The sequence below is a fragment of the Pimephales promelas genome, chromosome 10 (assembly GCF_988280905.1).
Source record: "Pimephales promelas chromosome 10, fPimPro1.hap1.1, whole genome shotgun sequence".
NCBI lineage: Eukaryota > Metazoa > Chordata > Actinopteri > Cypriniformes > Leuciscidae > Pimephales > Pimephales promelas.
The window spans coordinates 36,040,037-36,067,859 of record NC_142778.1 but is presented as its reverse complement, the minus strand read 5'-3'; the positions used below and the strand labels follow the sequence as shown (position 1 = coordinate 36,067,859).

The window sequence follows — 27,823 nt, the reverse complement described above, 5'->3', positions numbered from 1 at the left end:
TTCAGTTCACACAGATGAAAAGCGTCTTTCCACTGTCACTGTGCCGCTACGGTAACTTGTGCCGTTAAACGGCATAAAAACATTCCAGAAGTCCCTAATGTTTATCCGCCGTGTTCCAGTGACCTCAAAATCTCACTTCCTTTGACAAACAGCAAGCAGCTATCTAGGAAAACACTTGCTCACTTGCACAACGGGACCAAATCGCAGACAAACACCTTTAGACGACAGACACGGGCTCCTCGGGCGAGCATCTGCTGTCTTTCAGAAAGAGAAGAGCAGACGCCTGTCTCCTGTAAAAGCCCAGTCTTTGAGCACTGACAAGGAATAGGCGAGCACACTTCCTGTCTGTAAACCCTGCGGATTAAAGTGTGTTTTCAGTGCCAACCGGGTCAAAGCGTTCACTGCTTTACCTGCTCACAAAAACAAGCTTCACACACACACACTACCCGATTGGGAGACGTTTGGGAAGCGCCACGGCCCAGAGAAGAGATTAAAAGGAAGTCTTGTGATGATTGATCATCTGTGCTGAAGGTCTCGTGCTAAATAAAGTCCAGAGCTTCCTCTGTCAGAGCAGCTTCTTTTAGTGTTGACAAAAGAGCAATACTAGAGTATCAGCTCACAGAACACAAATGAGCCTCGACGAACAATCAACTAGGGGTGTAATGAAACCCTCATGTCACGATTCGATACTGAACTCACATTACGATATTGCGATACTCCAAGGCATTTGGTAAAAGCTTTTTTTTACTGTTCATTAAAATGAATTGCCTTGGACTTGGTGCTGAAACCCAAAGCACAGGACAATAGAGACACCAGAATAACAATATTCATGATTCTGAAGATGAAAATACAGAATTATTTTAGATGAATATGCTTGCGCTCGGTCACTGATTAGATGTATTTAAAATAATGTAGGGCACTTTTTACTGGTAACAAGACAATTGGCATTATCAGAATACACTAATATTCAACCTATTGTATTATATACATTATATATAGCAGTTTAATGTAGTTCTGACACTAAAACTCTAAGTAAACTTGATTTTTTTTAGGGTGAACTATACACAACACAATACATATTGTTGCATAGTTGTATTGTGATATATTGTGACACCTACAATTAATCAGATAATATTGATGCAAGCTTGTTTTCATCCACTATGATCCTAAACTCACTGATAACACCAGAATAAGGTACACAAAAGCAAGAAGTCAATTGCCAAAGACGTTTATCCAGAGATGCACAGACACACAGTTAAAGGGATTGTGCATTGAGTTATAAAGGCTATAGCATTTTTAGGATTTCATGTTATTAAAATATAAATATTAATAAGTCATCCCAAACTTTTGAATGGTGAACCAGGCATAATTTCATTGAATTTCATGATAATTTACTCACCCCCATGTCATCCAAGATGTCCATGTAGTTCTTTCTTCAGTCGAAAACAAATTAAGGTTTTTGATGAAAACATTCCAGGATTTTTCTCCATATAATGGACTTCAATGGGAACCAAACAGTTCAAGGTCCAAAAGACAGCTTCAGTGCAAACCTCAAACTGTTAAAAGGGCTTTAAACGATTCCAGACGACGAATAAGGGTCTTATCAAGCGAAACGATCACTCATTTAATAAATAAATAACAAAGTTTAAGTTTTATAAGCTCAAATGGTCGCTTTGCTCTGTTCTGTGACGCACGTTCGTGACTCCTATTCGAACTCATTCGTCAAAATGAACAAATATTTTCCAGAGTCAACTCGTTCATTTCGTTCGTTGAATGAACCAAATGACACGAAAAAAGATTCGTTCATTTTAATGAACGAGTTCGAGCAGGAGAGTTACGAACGCGCATTACAGAACAGAGCAAGGCGAGCATTTGATCTTATAAAACTTAAACTTTGTTATTTATTAAATGAGTGATCGTTTCGCTTGATAAGACCCTTGTTCATCGTCTGAAATTGTTTAAAGCCCTTTGAACAGTTTACACTGAAACCTTGAATCGTTTGGACCCCATTGAAGTCCATTATATGGAGAAAAATCCTGGAATGTTTTAATCAAAAAGCTTAATTTCTTTTCGACTGAAGAAAGAAAGACATGGACATCTTGGATGACATGCGGGTGAGTAAATTATCAGCAAAAGTTTTATTTAAAGTGAACTCCTTCAATAGATATTTTCTGACTATATTAAATGTGTGTTATATTTCAGGGTTGTGTTGTGTATAAACGCGCTGTTGTTCATGATCCACCAGCCGTTTCCTGACGGGCAAAACAACTGTCCCCATATACACGAATAATAAACCTTGCAAACACACAGCTTTCCACTCGCAGGACACACTTTGAACTCGTCCTTCACATCTGTTACTAATGAAGGCCAGGAATGTTCCGCTCCGCACAGAAAGGTGGATCAGTCCAGAGACACAGACAGAGAGGATGGCTTTCGTCTCGTTCAACGTCAGAGGAAGATCACGACGTCATTTATAACGCAGATCAGACGATCATATCTGCAGTGAGAGGCAAAAATTCAGCAAGTTTGGGAAACTCAACACAAAAGGGACTAACCGGCGGCACACGTTCAGCTGAATTCCACAAATGTTTTCCAGACAGGTTTCGGTCTGTTGTCTGTTTCGGGGAACGAGAATTATTAAAATATGAACTTAAAATCTAATGTCCAAAGGGGTTTGGCTGACAAAAAAAAAAGCATATTAAAATAATATTTATACATCTTAACCAGCATAATTATTTATGGCTTAATGCAAACTTAAAGGAGTAATTCACTTTCAAAAAAACGTAACTCTCCTGTCCGAACTTGTTTATCAAAATCATTTGGTTCATTCAACGAGCAAAATTGAACGAGTTGACTCTGGAAAAGATTCGTTCATTTTGATGAACGAGTTCGAACAGGAGAGTCACGAACGCACATCACAGAGCAAGGTGAGCATTTGAGCTTATAAAACTTAAATTTTGTTATTTTATTTATTAAATGAGCGATCGTTTCGCTTGATAAGACCCTTATTCATCGTCTGGAATCGTTTAAAGCTGCACTGAAACTGTCCATGAACCGTTTGGTTCCCATTGAAGTCCATTATATGAAGAAAATCCTGGAATGTTTTCATCAAAAACCTTAATTTCTTTTCGACTGAAGAAAGAAAGACATGGACATCTTGGATATGGACATGGGGATGAGTAAATTAGCAGCAAAAGTTTTTTTTAAAAGTGAACTACTCCTTTAAGAAGCCCAAAATAATTATGTTGATTTATTCATTTTACTTTGGGGAATGAAGCTTCATGGAAAGGGTTTTAGTGTGCTAAAATAAAATGCAATATTAATGCATCAAATTCCTCTCTCTTTTGTCTTGTCAGCCTATAGTCAAGGCTAATGAAATACATATCTTAACAATATTTAATTCAAAATCGTGTCAAACGACTATTTTCACCCTTTTAATGACGCATAAGCCTTGATTTTCCCACAGCTAGACACACTTCATGCCTGAGAACACCATAACTGTGCTAAAAATCACTGTAAAGTGTCTTCATTGCATTAATCATGTTTTTTAGAGCCTGTTTTTTGTCATTTCTTCTCAAGGATCAATATAACATTTCATTCTGTGGATCTATTTATGCACCTCTAAGCAGACTCCAGAGCGTCTATGGGATTATTTCTGGCGTTTCCCATTGAGAAGACAGACAACTGGCGAACACAACACAAGTGTTACACACAGCGGAGACCCCTAAATCGACACGTGCAGCGTGCAGCTGTCATATGTGCTTATGTCAGCAAATAGCACCTAAAATCGCCAACATATATCAGTGCCGTATGTCTATACAAAACCCAGTTCAATAAGAGAAGCAAAACAACAATACCAGATCTAACTCTGTATCACTCATATACAGTATCTCTCAATTTTAGATGCGGTAACAAGCGTATGACCCCCTGAATTCAGACCCCTTCTCCAACTCATGACTCCATTTCAGCCGTACGCCAAAAGAGAGCACGGCTCGGGTTTCACACGCACGTGGTGCATTGTGGGAATGATGGCCATCTCTGCTACTTGGCTCGGTCGCAGGCCTGACGTGGATAAAGACTCTACTGGGAGTCTGAGGACTCTGTGATTTCTGCGATGGAAATGGTTTCTGTGGCTGCGATGGTTTCTAAATGCAGAATACGGATATAAAACTGAAGACGACAGGCGTGTTAAAGCACAAACTTGATTATATGTGCATATTTCCCAGCTCTACAGTTCATCTGACTTTATCCTGCACTGTTCCCAAAGCGAAACTCATTTTACATTCCTTGATACCCAACAGAACTGGAAAGCATAAAAATTACTCCTGACTTTATGAGCTCAGGCATTATTACCCCTAAAACCGTATTCTGGACAAATGTGGGCAAAATAGTTTTGATTTATTTTTAAAAAATACTTCCCTTGATCTGAGCGGTACAAGACTTGGCTACTTTTCCTAACTTTTCCTCCTGAACTCACTTTTTTTTTTTTACTCAATTCTACAATATTAAGTGGGTAAAAAAAACTCCTTAATCTTGTATTTGGGTCAAAAATGGGCACCCATAGAAATGAATGGGAAAAACTAATTTAGAGCATTAAACTAAAATAAGCCAAAATAAGACACCAGGTGACGACAGCAAAGTCACTTCATCTTTAGGTTTTAGCTCTAAGAACTTATTGGAATGATATTTTAATGTAGTTAAAAAAAATAAAAAATAAAACATAAAAATAAGCATAATTTACATAGAAAATATGGTACTTTTTAAAGTAAATAAATTCAAAATACCCCCAAAATAAAAATAAAAAACACCATAAATGGATAGACAAAACTTTATCGAATACCGTGATATAACATTTATAATAAATAAAAAGTCCTCTGTGCCCACATTTGTCCACAATTACAGGATTAAGGGCTATAAAATGAATACGGGCTACTGCACAACTCTCTGTTTGGAGGACTAGTGTTGTTATTGTTTAATAAAATCACTTTTTTGATGATTTCAATATGTATTAAGTCAACAACTGTGTATTCATTTTGATATGTCATGATTCAAATCACTGCAATATATCATGATGTTATATCATGAATATAACTGTACCAAAAGCTGAAAATAATCAAAGCAGATTTTTCTGTAAGTTTGCACAAAATAATTATATTTAAATGATAAATTAAGATCACATGTACCAATATAAATGTAGTACATCTATAAAAACCATTATTCACCAAGTGCATATTCAAAGTACTTCAATATTACAGCGATATTCAAAACAACATGTACTGTATATCAGCAACAAAGGAATGAAACGGATTCAAACGTTTTTAACTATTAATAATAATGATCCCCCAGTAAAATAATTTTCCCATTCACACTTAATATATAGGTCAGCGAAGGACCTCAATAACATCATTACCCAAAATAAAACACAAACTTCTCTCACTGAACACCTGTATTGTTTTTGCTATGGACAAAAATCAGCAAATTTACAGATGACGTCTGATCGTTAAAATGCAAGCTTCATAAACTAAAGTATTCCATGAGCTATTAACAACAGGATTAAATTACGACACATGAAATATGTTGGTGATACCATGGTACAGTGATGCCATCAGATGCCGATACTATGAAACAGAATGATTAAAATTCACAAACCAATTGAAACCATTGGTAACATAACATCCAAAACCATAATACTAGTCTGCTTTTGAGCACTTTGGGAGATACTACACTTTCAAAATGGAAAAACATATTTGAGAGATAAACTTTGTGTGTTTCAGCAGAAGTCAGAAATATTAATGCAGACAAGACTGCTTGCTTGGGTTTTCTTCCCCTCAGGAAATTAGACAAGCAAACGAGTTTATGCTGGTTACCTCAGAAACCAAACAGAAACTACCCCACGTAACCCCCATCCAAATCCATCACAGTCCCGGATATCAGGCCAAACCAAGCATCTAAATCTGTACCATCACAACGATTTGGGACAATTTGTACAGAACGTTTAGTGATCCAAATATAAAAAAATCATTTGCTCACTCTCTCATGTCAACACTTTCAAATGTTGTTTGTGCTGGCGCAAATCTAAACTTTAAGATCACAATGATGCGTTTGGGAATGACTGGGATTAACTGAAGGCAATCCCAAATAAGATCTGAAATGCTATTACGACTCAAATCACCACTAATTGATGGACAAATCACCTCTAAGTAGGGTAACGATACCCTCATGTCACGATTCTGATACTGAACTCAAGATATGACATTATTGCGATACTCCATGATAAAACGTTAACAAAAATAACAAAAGAATGTACTGACTAAAATGCTAAATTTAGTGTTTGAGGGTGGACATTAATAAGATTGCACTTAAGCACAGAACAACAGAGACACCAGAATAACAATAATCATGATTCTGAAGATGAAAATACAGAATTATTTTAGATAAATATGCTTGCGCTCTGTCAATGACAACTGGATATAATGTAGGCCACTTTTTACTGGTAACAAGACATTTGGCATTATCAGGAAGAACACACAAATATTCACCTATTGCATTTATGACACATTATATATAGTAGTTTAATTTAGTACTGACAAAACTTTCTTACACAGTAATTTTCATTTTGGGTGAACTATAAACAATACAGATTGATTGTATTGCAATATGTTGTTTTACCCCTACCTCTGAGAAAACAGCATTTTCTCAAAGACTACACTAAATGGAGACCCAAAAGAAATCCCAGATCCATCACTAAACAATTATTTGACACTTAAATAAAAATGTTTGAGGGAAGACTTTCCTCTAGCACCCTTTGGCAAACTTGAAACAACGTGACCTCTGCAAACACAAAGCTTAAAACAAAAGAGTCTTGCATTCATGCTGAATGACCTCATGCTTACTAAAAGCAGTCCTGATGGCTCCGATTCTGCCGTGGATAAACTCGTAACAGTGAGAAAAGTCATTTGTTTTGAGTCTAGAATGTGCTCTTTGTTCCTCAAAATCTTTGGCTTCGGCTAATGAAAAAAACAGCAAGCCTGTGGCGCACGTCGAGGAAAGCCCTGCTTCCCGTGAGGACATGTTTGCGGAGGGCGAAACTGAACCCTCTGTGAAACTCACGAGTCCTGCAGCACCTGTTTTTCAGATGACATCATCGGCGAGATGATGGACGCTTGATTATCGGAAGATTTTCGGATTTGAAGGGGGAAAAAACTCCTAACAAATCTGAGGTAATACATGTTGTGCCAAACCTGTATGACGAAGTTTAAATAACTACGTTGATTTGAATTTTAGTGAGTTATTTCATATTGCAATAACCCACAATATTCTGTTTCAATGGTTACGTCAACATGCAATCAATATTAAAGGAGTAGTCCACTTTTCAAAAAAAAACTTTTGCTGATAATTTACTCGCCCTCATGTCATCCAAGATGTCCATGTCTTTCTTTCTTCAGTCGAATAGAAATTAAGGTTTTTGATGAAAATATTACAGCATTTTCCTCCATATAATGGACTTCAATGGGAACCAAACGGTTCAAGGTCCAAAAGAGAGTTTCAGTGCAAACTGCAAACTATTCAAAGGGCTTTAAACGATTTCGGACGATGAAATGAAGGGTCTTATCAAGCGAAACGATCGCTCATTTAAAAAATAAATAACAAAGTTTAAGTTTTATAATAAGTCCTCAATCATGCATCTCTAAATAAATGGTAATTGAATTTTGACCCTGTTATTTTTTTAACCCCTCTTTAATATTGCATTAGTGTACCATCTAACAGGGTTCCCATATATGCGAACGATTAATCGCATCCAAAATAAAAAGTTTGTGTTTACATAATATATGTGTGTGTAGTGTGTATAATTAATTTGTATATATAAATACCCACACATGTATGTGTATATTTAAGAAAAACATGTTATTAACATATCAAATATTTATATTTTTTATATAATATTAATTATGTATAAATATATATAAAGTATATACACGCAAATATTTCTTAAATATATACATGCATGTGTGTGTATTTATATACAAATTAATTATACACACTACACACACATATTTTATGTAAACATAAACTTTTATTTTGGATGCGATTAATCGCGATTAATCGTTGCCCATCCCTAAAAGAGCTTGTGGAAGGAGTCAAATTGATTCTTGAAATCTGTGTATTATAATTGTACATATTGTTTTTTTGTCTACTGTTTATTTGCCACATATTCGTTATATTTTTACTTAACCTGTTAGTGATGTCTCGTTTATTCTATGTTTGAATTAATCTGTTACATAAACAATTTTTTTTGTCATAAAAGAGCCAATTTTTGTTTTTTGCTTTTCAAACAAATTTATATCAAATCAGAATCACAACAGAAGCCAATCAAGAGCAAAATCAATTCTTGAAATCGGTGTTAATACTCAGCCTTAAATTGTTTAACAGTGAATTAAAGGTGATTAATAAGTAAAGACTGAAGCAAAAACAAAAAAAGCTGAAAGCTCAATACTTCTTTAACACCACTTTAAAAAAAAAAAATAGTGTAGCCCTAAACTTTTAGATAACTAGTCCTAAAAATATTGAGCTAGTTAAGTTCGACTTCAGACAAAACTTAGCACTTCAAAAAATCCATAAAGAGGGAGAACTGCTAATCTGACTTCTGTTAGAAACACACACACACACACACACACACACACACACGCCCTTCCCCCATGAAAAGATTCCATTGTGACATTCTAAACTGCAATAGCAGTCAGCAAGAGAATGCAGCATATTCCGAAACAACACTGGAATGCTTTGTTAGTGGGATATCTTTCAGCCTGCTGGCCCGGCCAGCAAGCGCACACACACACACACACAGAGACCTCTGGCTCCCAATGTATCCAAACCTAAATGCATGCAACCTTGAACGTCCCTCTCAACTGAGCTAGCAGTCTAAGAAAAAACAATTCTATTTTCACAGACTGTTAAAGTTGCCGTGTGTTGCTCAAAGACTGAGGCTTCGCTTTAAGAGAACAGAAACTTCATGAAAACAGCGTGTTTGGTCGCTGGCTCGCTCGCAGCTGACCTGAGCATTATTGCCATAGCAACAGTATTAGCCAACACCACTGCTCATATTCCAAACGCTGGTCAAATAAAGAAACAGACGTGATTGTGTTTCACAGGGCGTACAGCTTGTGCATGATGCAATATAAAAATGCAGAAATACCGAGAAATGCATTTCAAAGCATCTTGGGACAAAATGCAAAACAATTTATATCCGTTTGAAGCATCAAATTATGATGACTTCCGTATAAATGTGACGTCAGAACTACTGTGTTTTCGTTTAAAAACGGAGATCTGTTTCTACGTTGGCACCTCCCGTCCAGACAAAAACGAAGACCTAAAACGGAGAAGTTTAGAAACCCTGCAGCTCCGTTTTGCGTTTTTGAATCTCCGGAGGGCCAACATGACATCATGACTTTTTTGCGTAAACATACACGCCACTTTCGAGTCAAGTGGCGTGTTATCTCGACGCATTTTGAGCTATCCGCGTGTACGTCTACGCCATTAACGTCCGCGTCATTCCGCGTGTCTGTACACGCCGTCAAATGTCCGAGCAAAACAAAGCAAAATGTACATCTACATCTGGGGAGCTATGTTTTTCTTTCCTAGGATGGTAAGGGAACAGTCATAAATGCCATTAACCCCAGTGACGGTTAGGTTTAGGGACGGGGGTCGATATATACAGTAATAACGTTAAGTCAACGGCGTTCATAAACACGCTGTAAAGCGATTATGCGTCTTGATAGCACGCCAAAAATGGAAATACGAATTGGCGTGTCATACACGCGCTACTTCATGAGATCAGTCCGTTTTAGTGCAGACGGGACAAAACGGAGGACTTTAGAAACGCTGACGCAAAGCCTCACACTCGGCTCTATGATTGGGTGTCATCAGTCATGACGTATCCTTCCCTGATTCGTCAACCACTGTTGACACCGGCACGCGCATGCCCAGTGTTGGTGAATGGTGACGTGATCCACGTTTTCAGTCGTTTTAATGTGAACGGAGGTCAATTCTAATACGCAGATAAAACGCTGGTGTGGACGGAGACCGTATTCGTTTTAATTCTCCATTTTTAAACGAAAACGCAGTAGTGTGGATGTCCACACTAACATTAATATAAGAGACCAGCGGCTAAGGCTACATCCACATTAATCCGGATACATTTGAAAACGGGGTTTTCGTTTAAAAACGCTCTCCGCCCACACTAGCGTTTTCAGGTGTTTTCCGACGTTTCAGTGTGGATGAGAAACGTATAAATTCACTTTACTGCGCATGCGTGAAACTTCACAAAAGCTCACTGAGATGATACAGATGGGAAAATAAATAATAATGTTATCGCACAATAACAGGATAATTTTATTTAGCAAAATATCTCACCATCACGGATGCGTCCAGGTTGCATTCAGTCACCATATGTTTGGTCTAAAACGCAACTGCTCTCCTGTTTTGCCGCAGGACAGCAAATGTGAGTAGACTACATTATCTGTTATCTTTGCAGTACTGTGCTATGAAGAACAGTAACATAGAAAGTAACATATTTTAGCAATAGTGTAAAAATGAATAACACATAACAGGCACAATACCGATAAACATGAATATCTATTGGTACTACATGGATCACATGACTAAACTTACGTCATCGTTTTGAAATACCTCCGGTTTCACCGTCCACACTACAACGCGAAAACGGCGTTTTCAAATTTATCCACTTTGGAGAGCGTTTTCCAAACAATACGTTTTTGTTGACTTAAAACGGCGTATCAGTGTGGACAGAAGGCCAAAACGGAGAGAAAAATATACGTTTTCAAACGACAACGTATTAGTGTGGACTAATGGCCTAATGTTTATTTATTCAAAAACGCCACAGCAATTTAGTCCGACCGTAACCGTCTGTTCTGCACATTTCACAAGAGACTGCTCCGTCAAACAGGCCGGTTTATCAAAGCAGCTTCTCCTCAAAGATGCTGCAGTCCCTACAGTTCATACTTTTACAAGTTTACCTTGGGCGTCATTTACAGCTTCTGTTCTCGCGTTCCTTGCACATTTACCACAAGTACACCTTTCACAGAAAAAAAGGAAAGAAATTGTACCACGTCAACTTACTGCATCAGTAGGAAAGCAATAGTTACATAGATTACCGCATTCAGTGTCTGTCTGCTAACGTTACATTTTATAAAGCAGTTAAGCGTTTCAAAATCCGAATATAACTAGCTATTAACATACATATTTTGGAGATTTAGAGTATGTTTACAGACAGTTTAAATTCGCGTTAAATCTGCGTGCAGCACTGATGTAATGGTAATTATAATCCTCTTACATTAACGCTGAGAGTAAGGAGGTGGTTGTGCAGGTCAGGACACAGCATACATGACCAATTACCGGTGGTTGGTCACTCAGTAAACAGGCCAATCAGAAGAGAGGCTCATGAATATTAATTAGACAGGCCAAAATCGACCTGTTCTTAGCAGAGCTCTTGAGAAAGGAGCTGTAAAATATACTTATACCGCAACTATATATTCTTAAGGACACCAAAACCAAAAATAAAACTTCAGAAAGGTGTACAATAAGGGAACTTTAACACAATAGTGGCCAAAAGTGATGTCCGAAGGGAATATTTGAAGAGTTCAGATGCAAAAGCCTCTAAGTGCCATTTGAAATTTTCTTCTTTAATGATCATTTTTATCAAGCTTGTATATTTAAGTTCAATGATTTCACTTAAATGGCAATGATAATTACCTATTAATTGTTATTTAAGTGTAATTACTGAACTTAAATATACAAGTTTGATAAAATTCATCATTAAAGAAGAAAATTTCAAATGGCATTTAGAGGCTTTTGCATCAGAAATCTTCATTTGTTCTTAATGAAAACCATCAAAATAATTTATATTTATATATAAAATAACACACATAAATAGGTCAAATCCCTTTCATGCATAGTGAAAAATCTCCTAGACGACTATAAAATATCCCTGCATGTAAACAGGTCAGGAGAAACAAAATGTTCCAGGCCATCATGAGAAAACACTTCTTTAAATAACTAGTACTGCTGCAGCATCCATTAAGCAGCGAGTAATGCTTTTTCTTTCATTCCCAAAACTGAAGGGACCCAAACAGGAAATACATTCCACATGAACTCAGAGAAGCCACTGCCAGAGTCGGGATACAAAAGCTCGGAGGGGCCGGCCGTCTGCTCGCAGCACTTTTCAAAAGAGGGCTTAGCGAAAACCCTGCTTGCAAACACACAATGAGGTTCACACAGAATAGAGCGTAATTGACCTACTCGCAGAAATCTAACAAACTAATCACAGGCTTTTGTGGAATCCAGGGTGAAGAATGTGGAAACCAACCATTAGGATCACAATCGCACCGTGTAAAAATGCTGTTTGTTTAGTTTGTGAGAATACTGTACATCAGTGGGTCACATGTCTGTTTTGACTGATCATAGAGAGCAGGGAACACATGCTGAAGGCAAATAATGTGACAAAAAATAGGCTTATCAACACCTAAAACAGGAGGGGGGATATATTTTACACATTTTTAGATGTTGACGTCAAATGTAGAGTACACAGCATTTTGAGACTACAAATCAACTCTCACATGGAAAGTCAGGTTGAGTGACATGCCCTCGTTCTCAAAAACCATAAACACTACAAAAGGTAAAACTCTTAAAATAGCAATGTCATAGAGGAAGCATTTTTGGTTGGGTCCCAAAAGAACCTTTCAGTCAACAGTTCTTAAATGTCTTAGTGTGAAGTAGGGATGGGCAACGATTAATCGCGATTAATCACATCCAAAATAAAAGTTTGTGTTTACATGATATATGTGTGTGAGGTGTGTATAATTATTTTGTATATATAAATACACACACATGCATGTATATATTTAAGAAAATTTGTGTTCTTAATATATATCAAAAATTTATATTTATACATTATATTAATTAAAAAGTATATACATGCAAATATTTCTTAAATATATACATGCATGTGTGTGTATTTATATATATAAAATAATTATACACACCACACACACATATATTACGTAAAGACAAACTTTTATTTTGGATGCGATTAATCGCGATTAATCGTTGAAGAACATTTTTAAAAGAATCTTGTTCTACTTTAAAGAACCTTCGGAGGTTCTAAGTATCTTCTTGGAACCGTCAAAGCCAACAATAAGATGATAAATATAGTTTGCACAGACACAACCATGTGTATTGTGTGGTGCATCACTGGCTTAAAAAATAGCATAATTAATTAGCCTATAAATTTCAACAATTGATCAAGATAACCAAATCTGGTCCTGTATGGTCCCTGCCTGCACACACTGTAAAATTTGGGTCCTCCTGAAATAAAACCAACTGCTAGCGCACCTTAAAGGGACAGTTCAACCAAAAATGAAAAATTTTCCGCAAGAACCAGTGAGGTTCATTCTCGTGTTACGCAGGGCGTTTGAGCTTGAACCAATGAGGTATGTTCTCAAAAAAGCTTTTGTTTATGTTCACTGATCAATGTTTATATGTGAAGACTAAATTCAATCTGTTCATCATATAAAGAGATAGAGGAAAATCTGGACTAAACCACTCAATTCATTCAGATTAGTTTAACAATCTCTTCATGATCTTTATAAAGCGGCAAAGTGGTAGTTGCGTAGCTGTCAACGGAGGGACAGAAAGTTCTCAAATTTCATCAAAAATATCTTTATTTGTGTTGCAAAGAAGTTTGAACGACATGAGGGCGAGTAATTAATGACAGAATTTTCATTTTTGGGTGAACCGTCCCTTTAAAAACAACCAAATAAAATCCAATGAAAATACCTTTTCACTTATTGGGTGACAAATACATTTAACTTCACACTGCAAAGTGTAATTTAAGCTTCTTACAGGGTTACACTGGTGTGCAGTTGACTCGAGTATAAATATCCTGAAATATTCTGAGCAACAGCCTCTAGAACCACAACAGGAATCTGGATCCTCCTGACAGTGACACTCGGACTGATTCTCCGACACATTCAATTAAATTCAACAAAAGACACACTTCAACACTCATTCCAGTAAATAGTCCAACCAAACCTAAGTTAGAACTGTTACACAGCGTTAAACTACCAGTAGAGCCTGATTATGATGTCTGATTACTGATGACATGATCATACATTGATTTGATCTTCACGATGCTGCAGTTCAAACTAAATCCAGCAGTTTCTGACACTTCAAATCCCCAAAACACTAATCCATCGCCGATGACACCCGCCAGGGGTTTGGGTGTGTGTCACCCGTCGGCTGTCATTAGGGTGTTAAAAGGCTGCAGTGAACCGTATCTGTGCCTTTTCAAGGCGTTGAAGGGTCTTCAGCCCCAGTGTGATTTAGGGACACCGTGGGCAGTTAATCACGTCGTTAATTGGAGTAATTAAGACCAGACAGTCAGACTGCAGCAGATTTGATGAGATTTAAACGGCTCAATGCTGATACAGATGAACCAAAACCCCTTAACGACCAAACATACACGCTTGACGTCGCTGAAATATCACTTTAATGGTGTCCTCCTGTCATTTCACTTTTTTTAACAACAGCGAACTGATGTTTCAAATGATTTTACAAAAAAAAAATCATCAGTATTTATAGAGCTAATCTCAGTTAGCCGTTAGCACATATCGTTGACACGGATTCAAAAACATCTCAAACACGTCAAAACACAAGCGCGTGAGTGTTTCTATTCAACGTGGGATTAACGGACACGAGTCCTACCTGTAGTGGCTCCGGGAAAGGCGTTTATTGGTGTGAAAAACAGCCCGAGCAGGCGGTCGGATCACGGCATCACTTACCAGCTGTTTGTCCCCACCCTCCTGTCTGTGGAGAGGAAGTGACGGAGTGCGGCTTCCGGGCGCGCGCATACAGAAGACGAGCACGAGCGCGAACTTTATGGTATCCACAGTTTTCATCAAAGTAAAGTTACTAATTAGCCATGGAACTTTTTTGTTAATACTGTAAAATATTGATAATAATACATTAAAATATTTTCTTCAAAGAGTCTACGTTTTTAGAGGTGGTCTGTTATGACAGACATTTTTGATCATTTTTTATTGTTTTATAATATTTTGTTTTACATTTTCTCATTTTATTTTATCCTAATACTATTATTATTATGTTTTTTATTTTTTATTTCCCCAGCCACAGATGACTGAGTTAGAGGGTGTTATTGATGTGATGGACTCCTGTGTCCCCTAGTGTTCAGTGTTTAAACAAACACAATATTCAATGTCTTTCACAAGATATATCGATAGATGGCGCCACAATCAATCACAATTTCCAGACACAAATGTAAAGCGATATTTTTGTGTGTGTTTAGGCCACATTTTATTCACTAACTACAATTTATAATACAGTACATTATATATATATATATATATATATATATATATATATATATAGAGAGAGAGAGAGAGAGAGAGAGAGAGAGAGAGAGAGAGAGAGAGAGAGAGAGAGAAGGCCACATTTTATTCGATAAATACAATATAATACAGTCAATTATATATAAGAGAGAGAGAGAGAGAGAGAGAGAGAGAGAGACAGAGAGAGAGAGAGAGAGAGAGAGAGAGAGAGAGAGTAAGCCACATTTTATTTAATAAATACAATATATCATGCATTATATATAGAGAACAGAGTGTGTGTGTGTGTGTGTGTGTGTGTGTGTGTGTGTGTGTGTGTGTGTGTGTGTGTGTGTGTGTGTGTGTGTAAAGGGGGTGTGTTGGGCTGCAGATCAGCTGCTTTCTTCGCCCTTCATAAGGCGGATCTGTGACATTTGAGTTCAGTTCAGCCGGAGATTCTTACACACACTCACACACACACACAGGTTCGGTCCGATACACGTCACTATGGGACTGACAAGTGACCCAAACTTTCAGAATCTAGAAAAATGGTACAAATCAAACGCCGCGAATCTCAACATGAGGCAGATGTTCGAGGCTGACAAAAACCGATTTCAAAAGTTCAGGTACTTTACTTTATTTATTTATTGAACTTACTCTGCATAAAACGGGTCATTATTTAAAGTAATTTAATTTATAAAAAAAATATAGCAATTGACCTTCACAGATCCTGCAGTAAATCTAGTGGGCGGAGTCACAAGTACAATCGTTTTTTGATATCCTGTCAATCATTATCAAACCCCGCCCACATCTAATTCATAACTTTTCAAAATATGTGTATTTATGAATTGTATGTATTTTCTATGTAATTTTAACTTAAGTTTAACTATCTGGTCTCAGGTTTTGCATGAGTTCAGCTTTATTATTTTTTTCCTCTGAACCAAGAGTTCATCTGTTTATTCTTTTAACAGCTTAACTTTAAAAACAGATGAAGGAGATATTTTGCTGGATTACTCTAAGAACCGTATAAACGAGGAGGTTATGAAGATGCTCGTGGAACTGGTAAAGTTTTGAACAGATGAATTTTCATGAGAATTAAATAGATAAATATTGTGTAAATATTATGATTCGCATCATAGGCAAAGTCTCGTGGTGTGGAGGCATCCAGAGACAAGATGTTCTCAGGAGAAAAGATTAATTTCACTGAGGTATTTCATGTGTGTGTGTGTGTGTGTGTGTGTGTGTGAATAGTTAATTCATACTTTTTAAAGCATTAATAAACAATTAATAAATCTCTTTTGTAAAAGCTTTTTGAGGCATAAATAGTCCTCACACTCTCAGAAAAAAAGGTACAAAAGCTGTCACTGGGGCTGTACCCTTTCAAAAGATTCACTTTTATACCTAAAGGCTGCATATTGGTACCTTAATGGTACATATTAGCACCTAAAATGTACATATTAGTGCCTAAAATATACATATTAGCACCTTAAATGTACATATTAGCACCTAAAATGTACATATTAGTACCTAAAATGTACATATTAGCACCTGAAATGTTCATATTAACACCTGAAATGGACATATTAGCGCCTGAAATGGACATATCAGCACCTGAAATGTACATATTAGCGCCTGAAATGGACATATCAGCACCTGAAATGTACATATTAGCCCCTAAAATGTCAATATTAACAGCTAAAATGTAAATATTAACACCTAAAATGTACATATTAGCACCTGAAATGGACAAAAGTTTACCTTTTGAAAAGGTACAGCCACAGTGACAGCTTTTGTACCTTTTTTTTCTGAGAGTGTACTTTAGATGAGCTCGAAGAAATAGTTAACTGACAACAAACTAAATGTTTCATAACTACATGAATTACAGTAGCATTTATTAACACACTGAGTAACTTACTATATGTCTAAATAATAAGATGTAAAAATATACATTTAATAGTTTAATTATAGTTTACTTCCAACTCCTAACTGGTTTGTAAATAATGCAATACTTAATTTAGAAATATAGATAAAATATGAAAATACAATTAGGCTATTAAACACATTATAGATATGCCATGCTTTGCTTTGTATTTATAAACTTATTAATGTCTAATAATGCTTTATATATACTAATGCTTAAATAAATATTCATAGCATGCAGTTATCATAAAGTCTTACATTTTTAAATGTAAGTTGCACTTGTAAAATGCTTGCAGCTCTTATAGTCTAGTAGCAACAGCAGGAACGTGGGTTTGATTCTCGGGAAATGCATGAACTTATATATTGAATGCAATGTAAGTTGCATTGGATTAAAGTGTCTGCCAAATGCATGAATCATATCTGTGAGCTTTGCATGATGATTGTGTCGTCTACAGGGTCGTGCTGTTCTCCACGTGGCCCTGAGGAACCGCTCAAACACACCCATAAACGTGGATGGGAAAGACGTGATGCCAGAGGTGAACAAGGTTCTGGAGAAGATGAAGGGCTTCTGTCATGTGAGTGTCATATCTGAGGATGGGATGCTGTTCAGAAATAATCCAAGTAGTAAAGTGTTTTAGCAGAGACCAGGTGCCGTTTTTGGGCTGAGGAAGAAGACGAGGCAGGTGTAGCAGATCTAAATGCAGAAGTCACTCTATTAAACAAAACAAAAGACATATATACACAAACAAGAGTCAATGAAACGGTGTCCAACACCAGACAATGAGCAAACTGAACTGAGGGCAATGGCACTTTTCACTTCGAGGTATCAAGGCACGTCCGAATCCAATGTTAGCTTCACTTCATGTGTCCTGAGATTCCTTCATCAGATCGATTTTTAAAGGAGTAGTTCACTTAAAAAAAAAAAAAAAATTAAAATGTGCTGATAATTTACTCACCCCCATGTCATCCAAGATGTCCATGTCTTTCTTTATTCAGTCGAAAAGAAATTAAGGTTTTTGATGAAATCATTCCAGGATTTTTCTCCATATAATGGACTTCAATGGGGACCAAACGGTTCAAGGCCCAAAAGACACTTTCAGTGCAAACTGCAAACTGTTCAAAGGGCTTTAAACGGTTTAAAGAATTTTTTTTTCAAGGAAAAACATTTAAATTTGTCATTATGGTGATCAAAGATGAGTTTCAAGGGATAAAAGATAAAAGTATTGACTACTGGGGGACTTTAATAAACAAGAAAACTAAGGAAACACCGGAAAGAATGAGAAACAAACTAAAAGTCCATGAAAACGAAGCTAAAACGACAGCTGAACGTGACACCAGGATGTTATTATAACTCGCAGGTTTTTCTTCCCGCCACAGAAAGTCCGCAGTGGCGAGTGGAAGGGATACACCGGGAAATCCATCACTGATGTGGTCAATGTCGGCATCGGTGGATCTGATCTGGTTTGTGAAATCTTATTGTGTTCTAGATCAAGGTTTTCAATCTTTTAGATGCCAAGGATGCCCATCCTAACATTGTACAGGGCAGGCATCTAAATAGTTGTTTTGTGTGTGTGTGTGTGTGTGTGTGTGTGTGTGTGTGTGTGTGTGTGTGTGTGTGTGTTCAAGGGTCCTTTAATGGTGACAGAAGCCCTGAAGCCCTACTCTAAAGGCGGACCTCGCGTCTGGTTTGTGTCGAACATCGATGGAACGCACATCGCTAAGACTCTGGCTGAACTCAACGCTGAGACCACACTCTTCATTGTCGCATCGAAGGTATTTAGAAACTAAAACATATTTTACAGCATTAGCGTTGATACACAAACAAGCAGAGGAAATTCACTTTTAAAAGAGGCCATTTTATGCACTTTTTCAAAGTCTTGATGTAGTTTCAGGCTCTTTCCTGCTTTAATGTTTAATATTTTCCTCATATTCTCCATTGTTGCGGCTCCTCTTTTCCCAGTCTGTCAGTAACGCTCTATTCACTTCCTGTCTCTATGAAGCCCCTCCTTTTGAAAAGCACACTGTGCTCTGATTGGTCAGCTGGATCTCTGTGTTATGATTGGTTGAGTGTGTTTGGGAAATGTCCCGCCCCATTCCATAACCGCCAGTTTAACACACTACTAACTAACTCAACCAGGCCCCGCCCCTTTATTCTGCGCATTAATTATTATAATGAGGAATATTGTGACGTGTTCGTTCCTGAGAGAATCTCAAGACTACAATGGAGGCGTTTCAGGAGTTCAGACACACTGATATAGATTTTTCATGCTCAAACAGCAACAAAATCAATTTGATATGTATCATAATGATAAAGAAATGAAGTGGTTTGTTGTCTGTTTGTCTTCCTCAGACATTCACGACTCAGGAAACCATCACAAATGCTGAATCAGCGAAGGAATGGTTCCTGCTGGCCGCCAAAGACGTGAGTCGCAGCTCTTTTACAGGGACGTGAGTGAGACGTCTGTGCCACTGCCACGCATTGATTCGTCTGTCGTTTTTGTCATTCTCACAGAAATCTGCAGTTGCCAAGCATTTCGTGGCGCTCTCGACCAATGGGGTAAGTTCATTCTAGTTTAGATGTAAAGGGCTCATATCATCAGGAATGGCATTTTTTCATAAAACTTTAAAAATGAAACACTTCATTGTACCATATTAAAACAAATTGTAATTTTCAATACTCAAAACAACACTGTAAAAAAATATTGATGGTTTAACTTAAAAAAGTAAGTAACCTGGTTGCCTTAAAATTTTAAGTTGATTGAACTGGAAAAAGTGAGTTAATACAATGAAGGAGATTAATTTAATCATCAGAAACTCAAAATTAAATGTTATCTGAACTAAATAAATTATTTAAGTTGATTTGACAAAAGAAAAAATGTTGTGATTACTACACTGTAAAAAATATTGTTGGTTTAACTTAAAAAAGTAAGTAAAATTTTAAGTTGATTGAACTGGAAAAAGTGAGTTAATACAATGAAGTAGATTAATTTAACCATCAGAAACTCAAAATAATAAGTTCTCAACTAAATAAATTATTATAAAGTTGATTTGACAAAAGAAAATATGTTGTGATAACAAATCTTGAAAATATTTTTTACAGTGAAACCAAAAAGAGCATTTATTGAAATTATTTTGCAAAATAAATTTATTTTGCACTTGCACTTTATCTACAGAATTATTTTTGTATCATTGAGAGATGATAAATATTTTTAATTATATTTATTTGTATGTTTTCTGTCCTCAGTTTTATTCAATTTTGTTGTGTTTTTTATCTTTTTTTTTATTCTGTGTCTTAAAGATAAAAATTATCAAAGAGACTAAATTATGACCAAATTATGAGTAATTGACCAGCATTATATTATGGACATCTCAGAGAGAAAACATAATCAGTAAAAACATGACATGATAACTTTAAAAAAGCAGACTTTTTTTTTTTCACCCACCTCCATCCCCCCTCTTCGGAGGACAACTTTATTTATATATTTAGTATTATTATTATTATTTATTTATTTATTTTTTATACAGAAACTTATATCTTTTTTTTTATTTATTTTTATTTTAAAATATTACATCAGTTCTCAGACCGACTTCATTCCCCTCTGTGTTTCAGCCCAAAGTGAAGGACTTCGGCATCGACCCGGAGAACATGTTTGAGTTTTGGGATGTGAGTGTGTGTCCGTTGAGGACCTGAGTTATTTTTGCCCTGTTGAAGTAGGTGTGTGTGTGTGTGTGTGTGCTCACAGCAGCAGCTGCTGGTAACCAGAGTCTCTCGACTGACCCGCAGTTATTCATGATCCTGACCTTCTCCGAGCGCAGGTCACTGGAAAGGCCGACGGGCTACTTTTACTCACATTGTTGATATTTAAAGGGCAAGGTTCCTTACAATCCCGTTTATTATGGACACTATAAACTCTCCAGCTTACTGTGTGTTTGAACAAGTACAGAAAAGCTTGATCAGTATGTTTGCAAAACTTATCTAATAATGCATAAATCTTCTGTATTGTGCCTCTTTTTTGACGTCAGTGGGTCGGCGGACGATACTCATTGTGGTCTGCGATTGGACTGTCTATTGCACTTCACATCGGTGAGTGTTATCATGTGACTCTCATGTCAGACAGTGAGTGTGAGAGATTCTCAAGCGTCTGTCTGATCTCTTCTGTCGCAGGATTCGAGAACTTCGAGAAGCTGTTGGCTGGAGCTCATTGGATGGTGGGTTTCATTATTGAGGACGTTATTAGTATAGTATTTGACCTTCATTGGCAAACCAAGTCAAACATTTATGCATAATGACCTGCAGATATACTTGTGTTTCAAAAGTATGGGGCTGATAACATTGTGTAACTTAAGTTAAAATGTCAAATATTATTAGAATTTCGAAAAAACTGTTTTCTATGAGGATATATATTAAAATGTAATTTATATCCTGTGATCAAAGCTGAATTTTCAGCATCATTACTGCAGTCTCCAGTGTCACATGATCCTTCAGAAATGATTTTCTGCTCAAAAACATTTATGATTATTAATTTTAAAGGAGTAGTTCACTTTTTAAAACACTTTTGCTGATTATTTCACCCCCATGTCATCCAAGATGTCCATGTCTTTCTTTCTTCAGTCGGTTTTTGATGAAAACATTTCAGGATTTTCTCCATATAATGGACTTCAATGGGGTCCAAACGGTTCAAGGTCCAAATGAGAGTTTCAGTGCAGCTTCAAAGGGCTTTAAACGATTCGAGACGATGACTAAGGGTCTTATCAAGGACCCTTAGAGTCATGACTCGAAAAAAGATTTGTTCATTTTGATGAACAAAGTTCAAACAGGAGAGTCACGAACGCGCATCACAGAACAGAGCAAGGCGAGCATTGGAGCTTATAAAACTTTGTTATTAATTTATTTTTTAAATGAGCGATGGTTTCGCTTGATAAGACCCTTATTCATCGTCTGGTGTCGTTTAAAGCCCGTTGAAGCTGCACTGAAACTCTCATTTGGACCTTGAACCGTTTGGTCCCCATTGAAGTCCATTATATGGAGAAAAATCCTGGAATGTTTTCATCAAAAACCGACTGAAGAAAGAAAGACATGGGCATCTTGAACAGTCGTGCTGCTTCACATTTTTCCAAGAGTGTTTGATGAATACAAAGGCATTTATTTGAAAACGTTACTGATCACTTGAATGCATCCTGTGCTGATATCTTTGCATAAACTCTCTGGCAGGACACTCATTTCCGCACGGCCCCCGTGGACCAGAATGCACCGGTTCTGCTCGCTCTGCTGGGCATCTGGTACATCAACTTCTTCCAGGCAGAGACACACTGTCTCCTGCCGTACGATCAGTACATGCACCGCTTCGCCGCGTACTTCCAACAGGTAAAACACACACTCCTGTACAGAGCTTTTAGAGTATGCTACAGTATATCTAATGCTGTGATTTTACAGGGTGACATGGAGTCGAATGGAAAGTACATCACTACTAAGGGTCAGCAGGTGAACTATCACACCGGGCCGATCGTGTGGGGTGAACCGGGCACTAACGGACAGCACGCTTTCTATCAGCTGATCCACCAAGGTTCACTCGCTGACCTGCTCAATCTGACATACACGACGAGGAGCGTCTGTCTGACCCTTCTGTCTCCTCAACAGGGACTCGAATGATTCCTGCTGACTTCCTCATTCCTGCCCAGACTCAGCATCCAATCAGAAACAGCCTTCACCACAAGGTACCGAGCTGCAGGGTGGTTTACCGAAGCCCATTTCAGACAAATCATGCTTTACACTCTTAGAAAAAAAGGGTTCATTGGGATTCTCTATATGAAGCATAGGGTTCTTCACTCAACTCCAAAGAACATTTTATGCTAAAAACGGTTCTATAATGACAAGAACGAACCCTTTTGGCACAATAGGTGATTATTTATTCATATATGACATTATTCTGCAACATTTTGTAGTTGTAATTAAATTATTGTTTATTATCACCATTTTAATTATGCTGATTTTTGGAGGACAAAAACTGAAATGGCTCTCTTCATGTGATATTGATTAACTACATAAAATTATATAAACATTTTCTAACCCCCATATCATATTTTGTGATCATTCACTTGCATTCATCAATACATTTTAGGCTCTTGATGTTTGTCAATAATATGTAATATTTAATCCGGAAAGGACAAAACAAATGATAATGTATGAATCCAAAAGGTTCCATATAGAACCTTTTTCCTGGTTACAAAGAACCTTAAATTGTTCTTATTATTGAACCCTTAAAAAGGGTTCTGAATCGAACGTTCCAAATATGTAGCGCTGATAGAACATAAAAAGTCGAAATTATAAAAGTTGTGATCATGAGGCTTAAAAAATATGAAATTAGACAAAAAGTCATAATTAGGACATACTAAGTCAAAATTAGTGCAACTTTTACGTCATAAGTTATGACATAAATCGAAATCACGACTTAAAAAAAGTCATAATTATGACATACTAAGTAAAAATTAGTGCGAGTTTTGACATGAGTTATAAGTTGACTTAAGTCGAAATTATGACTAACAAAGTCACATTTATGAGATAAAAAGTCGAAATTATGACAAATTTAGTGATATTTATGATTGTTTTATGAAGTCGAAATTATAAAAGTTGTGATTATGAGGCTTAAAAATATGAAATTAGACAAAAAGTCAAAATTAGGACATACTAAGAAATCACGAAGTATGAGAAAAGTCATTATTATGACACTAAGTAAAAAATAGTGCGAGTTTTGACATGAGTTATGACTTAAGTCGAAATTATGACAAACAAAGTCACATTTATGATATAAAAAGTCAAAATTATGACAGTTGTGAGAATTGTGATGAGATGAAAAATTTAAATTATGACTTCAAAAGTCATAATAATCACATGAAAAGTTAAACATTATGACATTAAGTCAAAATCACGACTTTAAAAACTCAAAATCACGACTAAATAAATTAAAAAACCAAGAGTTGTCTATTTTGATATCATGGTGACTTTAACTTTTATTTTCCTGCTGTTTTTTTCCGTGAATCTGCTTTGAAGCGATCTGTACAGTATTAAATGCTATATCAATAAATGTGATTTGACTTGTAGATCCTGGTGGCGAACTTCCTAGCCCAGACCGAGGCTCTGATGAAGGGAAAGACGACAGAAGAGGCGAAGAAAGAGCTGGAAGCTGGAGGACTGAGCGGAGAGAAGCTGGAGAATATTCTCCCACACAAAGTGAGAATATAAAGTCAAACACTGGCTTATACTGACCCCTACATGACACAAATCACAACTACACCACTCGTAATATTCATGCAGCAGGTATAATGCGCAGAGTGTGGATTTTCTGTACACAAAGAACACCCATATCATATATATTATGGAAAATATGATATTTTCTACTTGTGAACTGGTATTTACCAGTGTGTTGCGTTCGAGTGCTTTTGTTGTGGTAAAAAGATGGATATTCAGACCTGTTATTTAGCTAAAACTATTTCTGCTACAGCAAAAAAAAATATATTTTTCAAAACTCAAACGGTAAATAATATGCTGTGTATTTTCTAGATCATGAATTGTATATATTTTTACCATTCACGACTCTAGCGTCGTGAACCTCTGCCATTTTGAAAAGGTCAAAGGTTATCTCATCTCGGCAACTCGTGCATCAGAATATTCTACGAGTTACCCAGTGGAAAATACCACATGAGGGGGTGTTCGTGTGCATTTCCCACGTCGGCTTTTGGTATTTACCATAATTACCATAACTCATGAACACCATTATACTGTATTATATAGTAGTGTATGAGATAATGTATCCCACAATCATGACCTTCAGTTTTCCCAGTGTGATAAAATTTGACTCACGATTTAGTTTTCCATACAAATTTATAATTACAAATGCTAACTTTTATTTATTTATTTAATATTTTTATTTTCATTCATTGCTCACATAACAGTTATTAAATGTGCAAATCACATGCAAATTGAATATTTATCATTGCGTAATGATGATGTCAGATGCTATTATTAAAAAATAGCTGTGATACAATGTACAATACGCAAACATGTCGCAGTAGCACTAAAACATCATCCATGCGTTTCTGTCCAGGTATTTGAAGGAAACAAGCCAACGAACTCCATCATCTTCAAAAAGTTGTCTCCGTATACTCTCGGCGTTCTGATTGGTGAGTTAAACGCTGTTTTTGGTGTATTAGATATCATCGGATTTGCAGGTTCCTGACCTCTGACCTTTCTTAACAGCCATGTACGAACACAAGATCTTCATTCAGGGCGTCATGTGGGAAATCAACAGTTTTGATCAGTGGGGGTGAGTGAATATGATTAGATAAATTGAGTTTTGATGAGTATTATTACCAGACTAGTTTTATTTTATTATTAGTTTTTAATAATATTGTAAAGTAGCTTTTATTTTAATATTTTATATTATATTTATACTTTTTTTTTAAATGTATTAATTTAAAAAAAAAACGTATGTCTCGTTTTTGTTCATTTTTATTTCAGTTTTAATTTTAGTTGTTTCAGTGCATCAAGTTAAGTATACTTTGTTTTATTTCAATTAAGGAAAATGCTTTCTTATGGTTTTAGTTTTAGATATAAATATATACTATATATACACTATAATAGCTTGATAATGTGAATGTATCAAATAAAAAATAAAATAAACTATTTAAGAAGAATAAATAAAATTATCTCTGGAATGTTAATAAAAAAGGATGAACCCGTCAAAATAATTATATTTTTGATCCTGAGCTCAAGTTTAATTTATTAAATGATTTCTTTTAAAATTTAGTTTTAATTTAGTATAAATAAATAAATAAATATATATATATATATATAATTTAAAGATATATATATATTCATTTTTTGGGAATTTTTTCATTTTCATTTCTGTCAAAATTCTTGTTTTATCATTTTTTTTTATTCTTTGTTTTTTTTATTTTATTTTTTATATATATTCCTGTATAGTTTTCAGTATTTTTTCATAGCCTTTTTGAAATTTCAGTTGTTCGCCATTAGAGGGCGATTATCTCAATGAATACTGTCTAAAACTGTTTTATAAAGTTGTAGACAATTGTAATGACACATTTGTATGATAAAAAACACACAAAACAATCCCAAAAAATTCATAAAAGAGCTCATTTTATACCAACACTTCATATTTAATGGTGCTTGATGATTTGTAGATTTCATTTGATAGACTAACCTTTCAAGAAAACATTTGCAAATGGTTTGTAAAAGGTGTTTTTATGCTGAGTTTTCGTTGTGTTTGAATCAGTGAATCATTTTGAAGGAATTGATTAAGAGTATTGAAAAGCTTTGTTTCTCACGTCACTATTGTTAAGTACAGATGAGGAAGAAGACGAGACGTAGCTTTATTTTTACTAAACCAAAAGAGAATAAACAAACACGAGAAAAGACGCAACATTCAACTCCGGACGAAGACAAACTAAACTGAGTGCGTTGTAGACACAGAGAACTAATGATCTAAACGAGGAACAGGTGTGAGACATCAATGAGTAACCATGGCAACCAATGAAAACACACGTAAACACAGGGGATGATGAGAAATAAACGAAATATCCACGAAAACAAAACTAAAACAACTAAACTGAACTGATTCAAGATACAAAAATGTTTTCTTACGGTTTTCGTGGAGATATATTGACGTCTGACTTGTCTCTATTCTCAGCGTGGAGCTCGGGAAACAGCTGGCGAAGAAGATCGAACCCGAGCTTCAGGACTCCGCCGAGGTCAGTTCCCACGATTCATCCACCAACGGCCTCATCAACTTCCTCAAGAAGAACTTCGCTTGAATGAAGTTTCACCTTTTCCCAGAATCCCCTGCTGCACCTCAAAACCCCACCATCCCTCTGGAAGCACACGGCACAATTGTTTTTTTTTAATTAGATTTTAAAATATTTTGAAACTAAAATGTAGTTTATTTTTATTGTGTAACCATACGCATTATTGTGTAACCATAAATAGGCAGTATTGTGTTCAATTATGATTATGCATAATTATAAAAAGTTACCATCTTTGTTACACCAAACTCTGTTTGTACTTCATGAAAGTGGGAATTTTTTCCCCCCAAAATAAATCACTTTGCACTGAACTTGTTATTCATAAAAATAGCACTATTTGAGCTGTTAATAGTGTTAACACTATCATATTTAAATGTAATAATTATTGTAATTAATGGGGTTATTATTCAGTATTTCCATTAATTAAATGGACATTTCAGACATCTTCGCTTTCATTAAAACCTATAGGTTAGTTTAATGAAATCATTCAATAAGCGTTCTTAGTGTTGCTATTATGACATATCTTCAATTAAAATATAGGCAATTATTCAGATTCATAACAGACTGGGATTCTGCTTGCTCTGTCATTGGTTATTCTTCAATTATTATCAACTAAATTGTCAAAATGCACTTTAAAATATATATAATTATTAATAAGAATTATATCAAAGGTCATTTGTACAGTCTGT

General features: G+C 36.0%; 2 protein-coding genes across 4 annotated transcripts in view; one reads left to right on the top strand and one right to left on the bottom strand.

Moving 5' to 3' along the window:
* garre1 (granule associated Rac and RHOG effector 1) overlaps nt 1–14,933 on the bottom strand; it is a 41,734-nt gene extending 26,801 nt beyond the window's left edge. Inside the window, exon 1 of one of the 2 annotated variants that reach the window (XM_039683908.2) lies at nt 14,856–14,933. The gene's annotated coding sequence lies outside the window, so the exon portion shown is untranslated. Of the gene's footprint in view, nt 1–14,778 lie in introns of both variants that reach the window. The other variant, XM_039683907.2, reaches the window with a different exon arrangement.
* Nucleotides 14,934–15,796: 863 nt separating this feature from the next.
* gpib (glucose-6-phosphate isomerase b) lies at nt 15,797–27,575 on the top strand. 2 transcript variants are annotated; one of them, XM_039683818.2, is made up of 18 exons: nt 15,798–16,024; nt 16,370–16,460; nt 16,538–16,606; nt 17,774–17,893; nt 18,696–18,779; nt 18,945–19,091; nt 19,669–19,740; nt 19,831–19,875; nt 20,929–20,982; nt 21,342–21,402; nt 21,484–21,527; nt 22,531–22,683; nt 22,753–22,882; nt 22,957–23,033; nt 24,418–24,546; nt 25,421–25,496; nt 25,573–25,639; nt 27,023–27,575. In XM_039683818.2, the coding sequence occupies exons 1-18, from the start codon at nt 15,906–15,908 to the stop codon at nt 27,144–27,146; spliced, it is 1,662 nt and encodes a 553-aa protein (XP_039539752.1). In that variant the 5' UTR covers nt 15,798–15,905; the 3' UTR covers nt 27,147–27,575. The 2 variants fall into 2 exon arrangements, with proteins under 2 accessions (XP_088972677.1, XP_039539752.1); XM_089116551.1 differs by lacking the exon at nt 16,538–16,606 and having other exon boundaries at nt 15,797–16,024.
* The last annotated feature ends 248 nt before the right edge of the window (nt 27,576–27,823 follow it).

Coding starts and splice junctions, on each gene's coding strand:
- gpib (XM_039683818.2), top strand. CDS start 15,906: ATGGGACTGACAAGTGACCCAAACTTTCAGAATCTAGAAAAATGGTAC. Junction 22,684..22,752: donor TCGCCGCGTACTTCCAACAG/GTAAAACACACA, acceptor GTGATTTTACAG/GGTGACATGGAGTCGAATGG. Junction 23,034..24,417: donor GAAACAGCCTTCACCACAAG/GTACCGAGCTGC, acceptor TTTGACTTGTAG/ATCCTGGTGGCGAACTTCCT.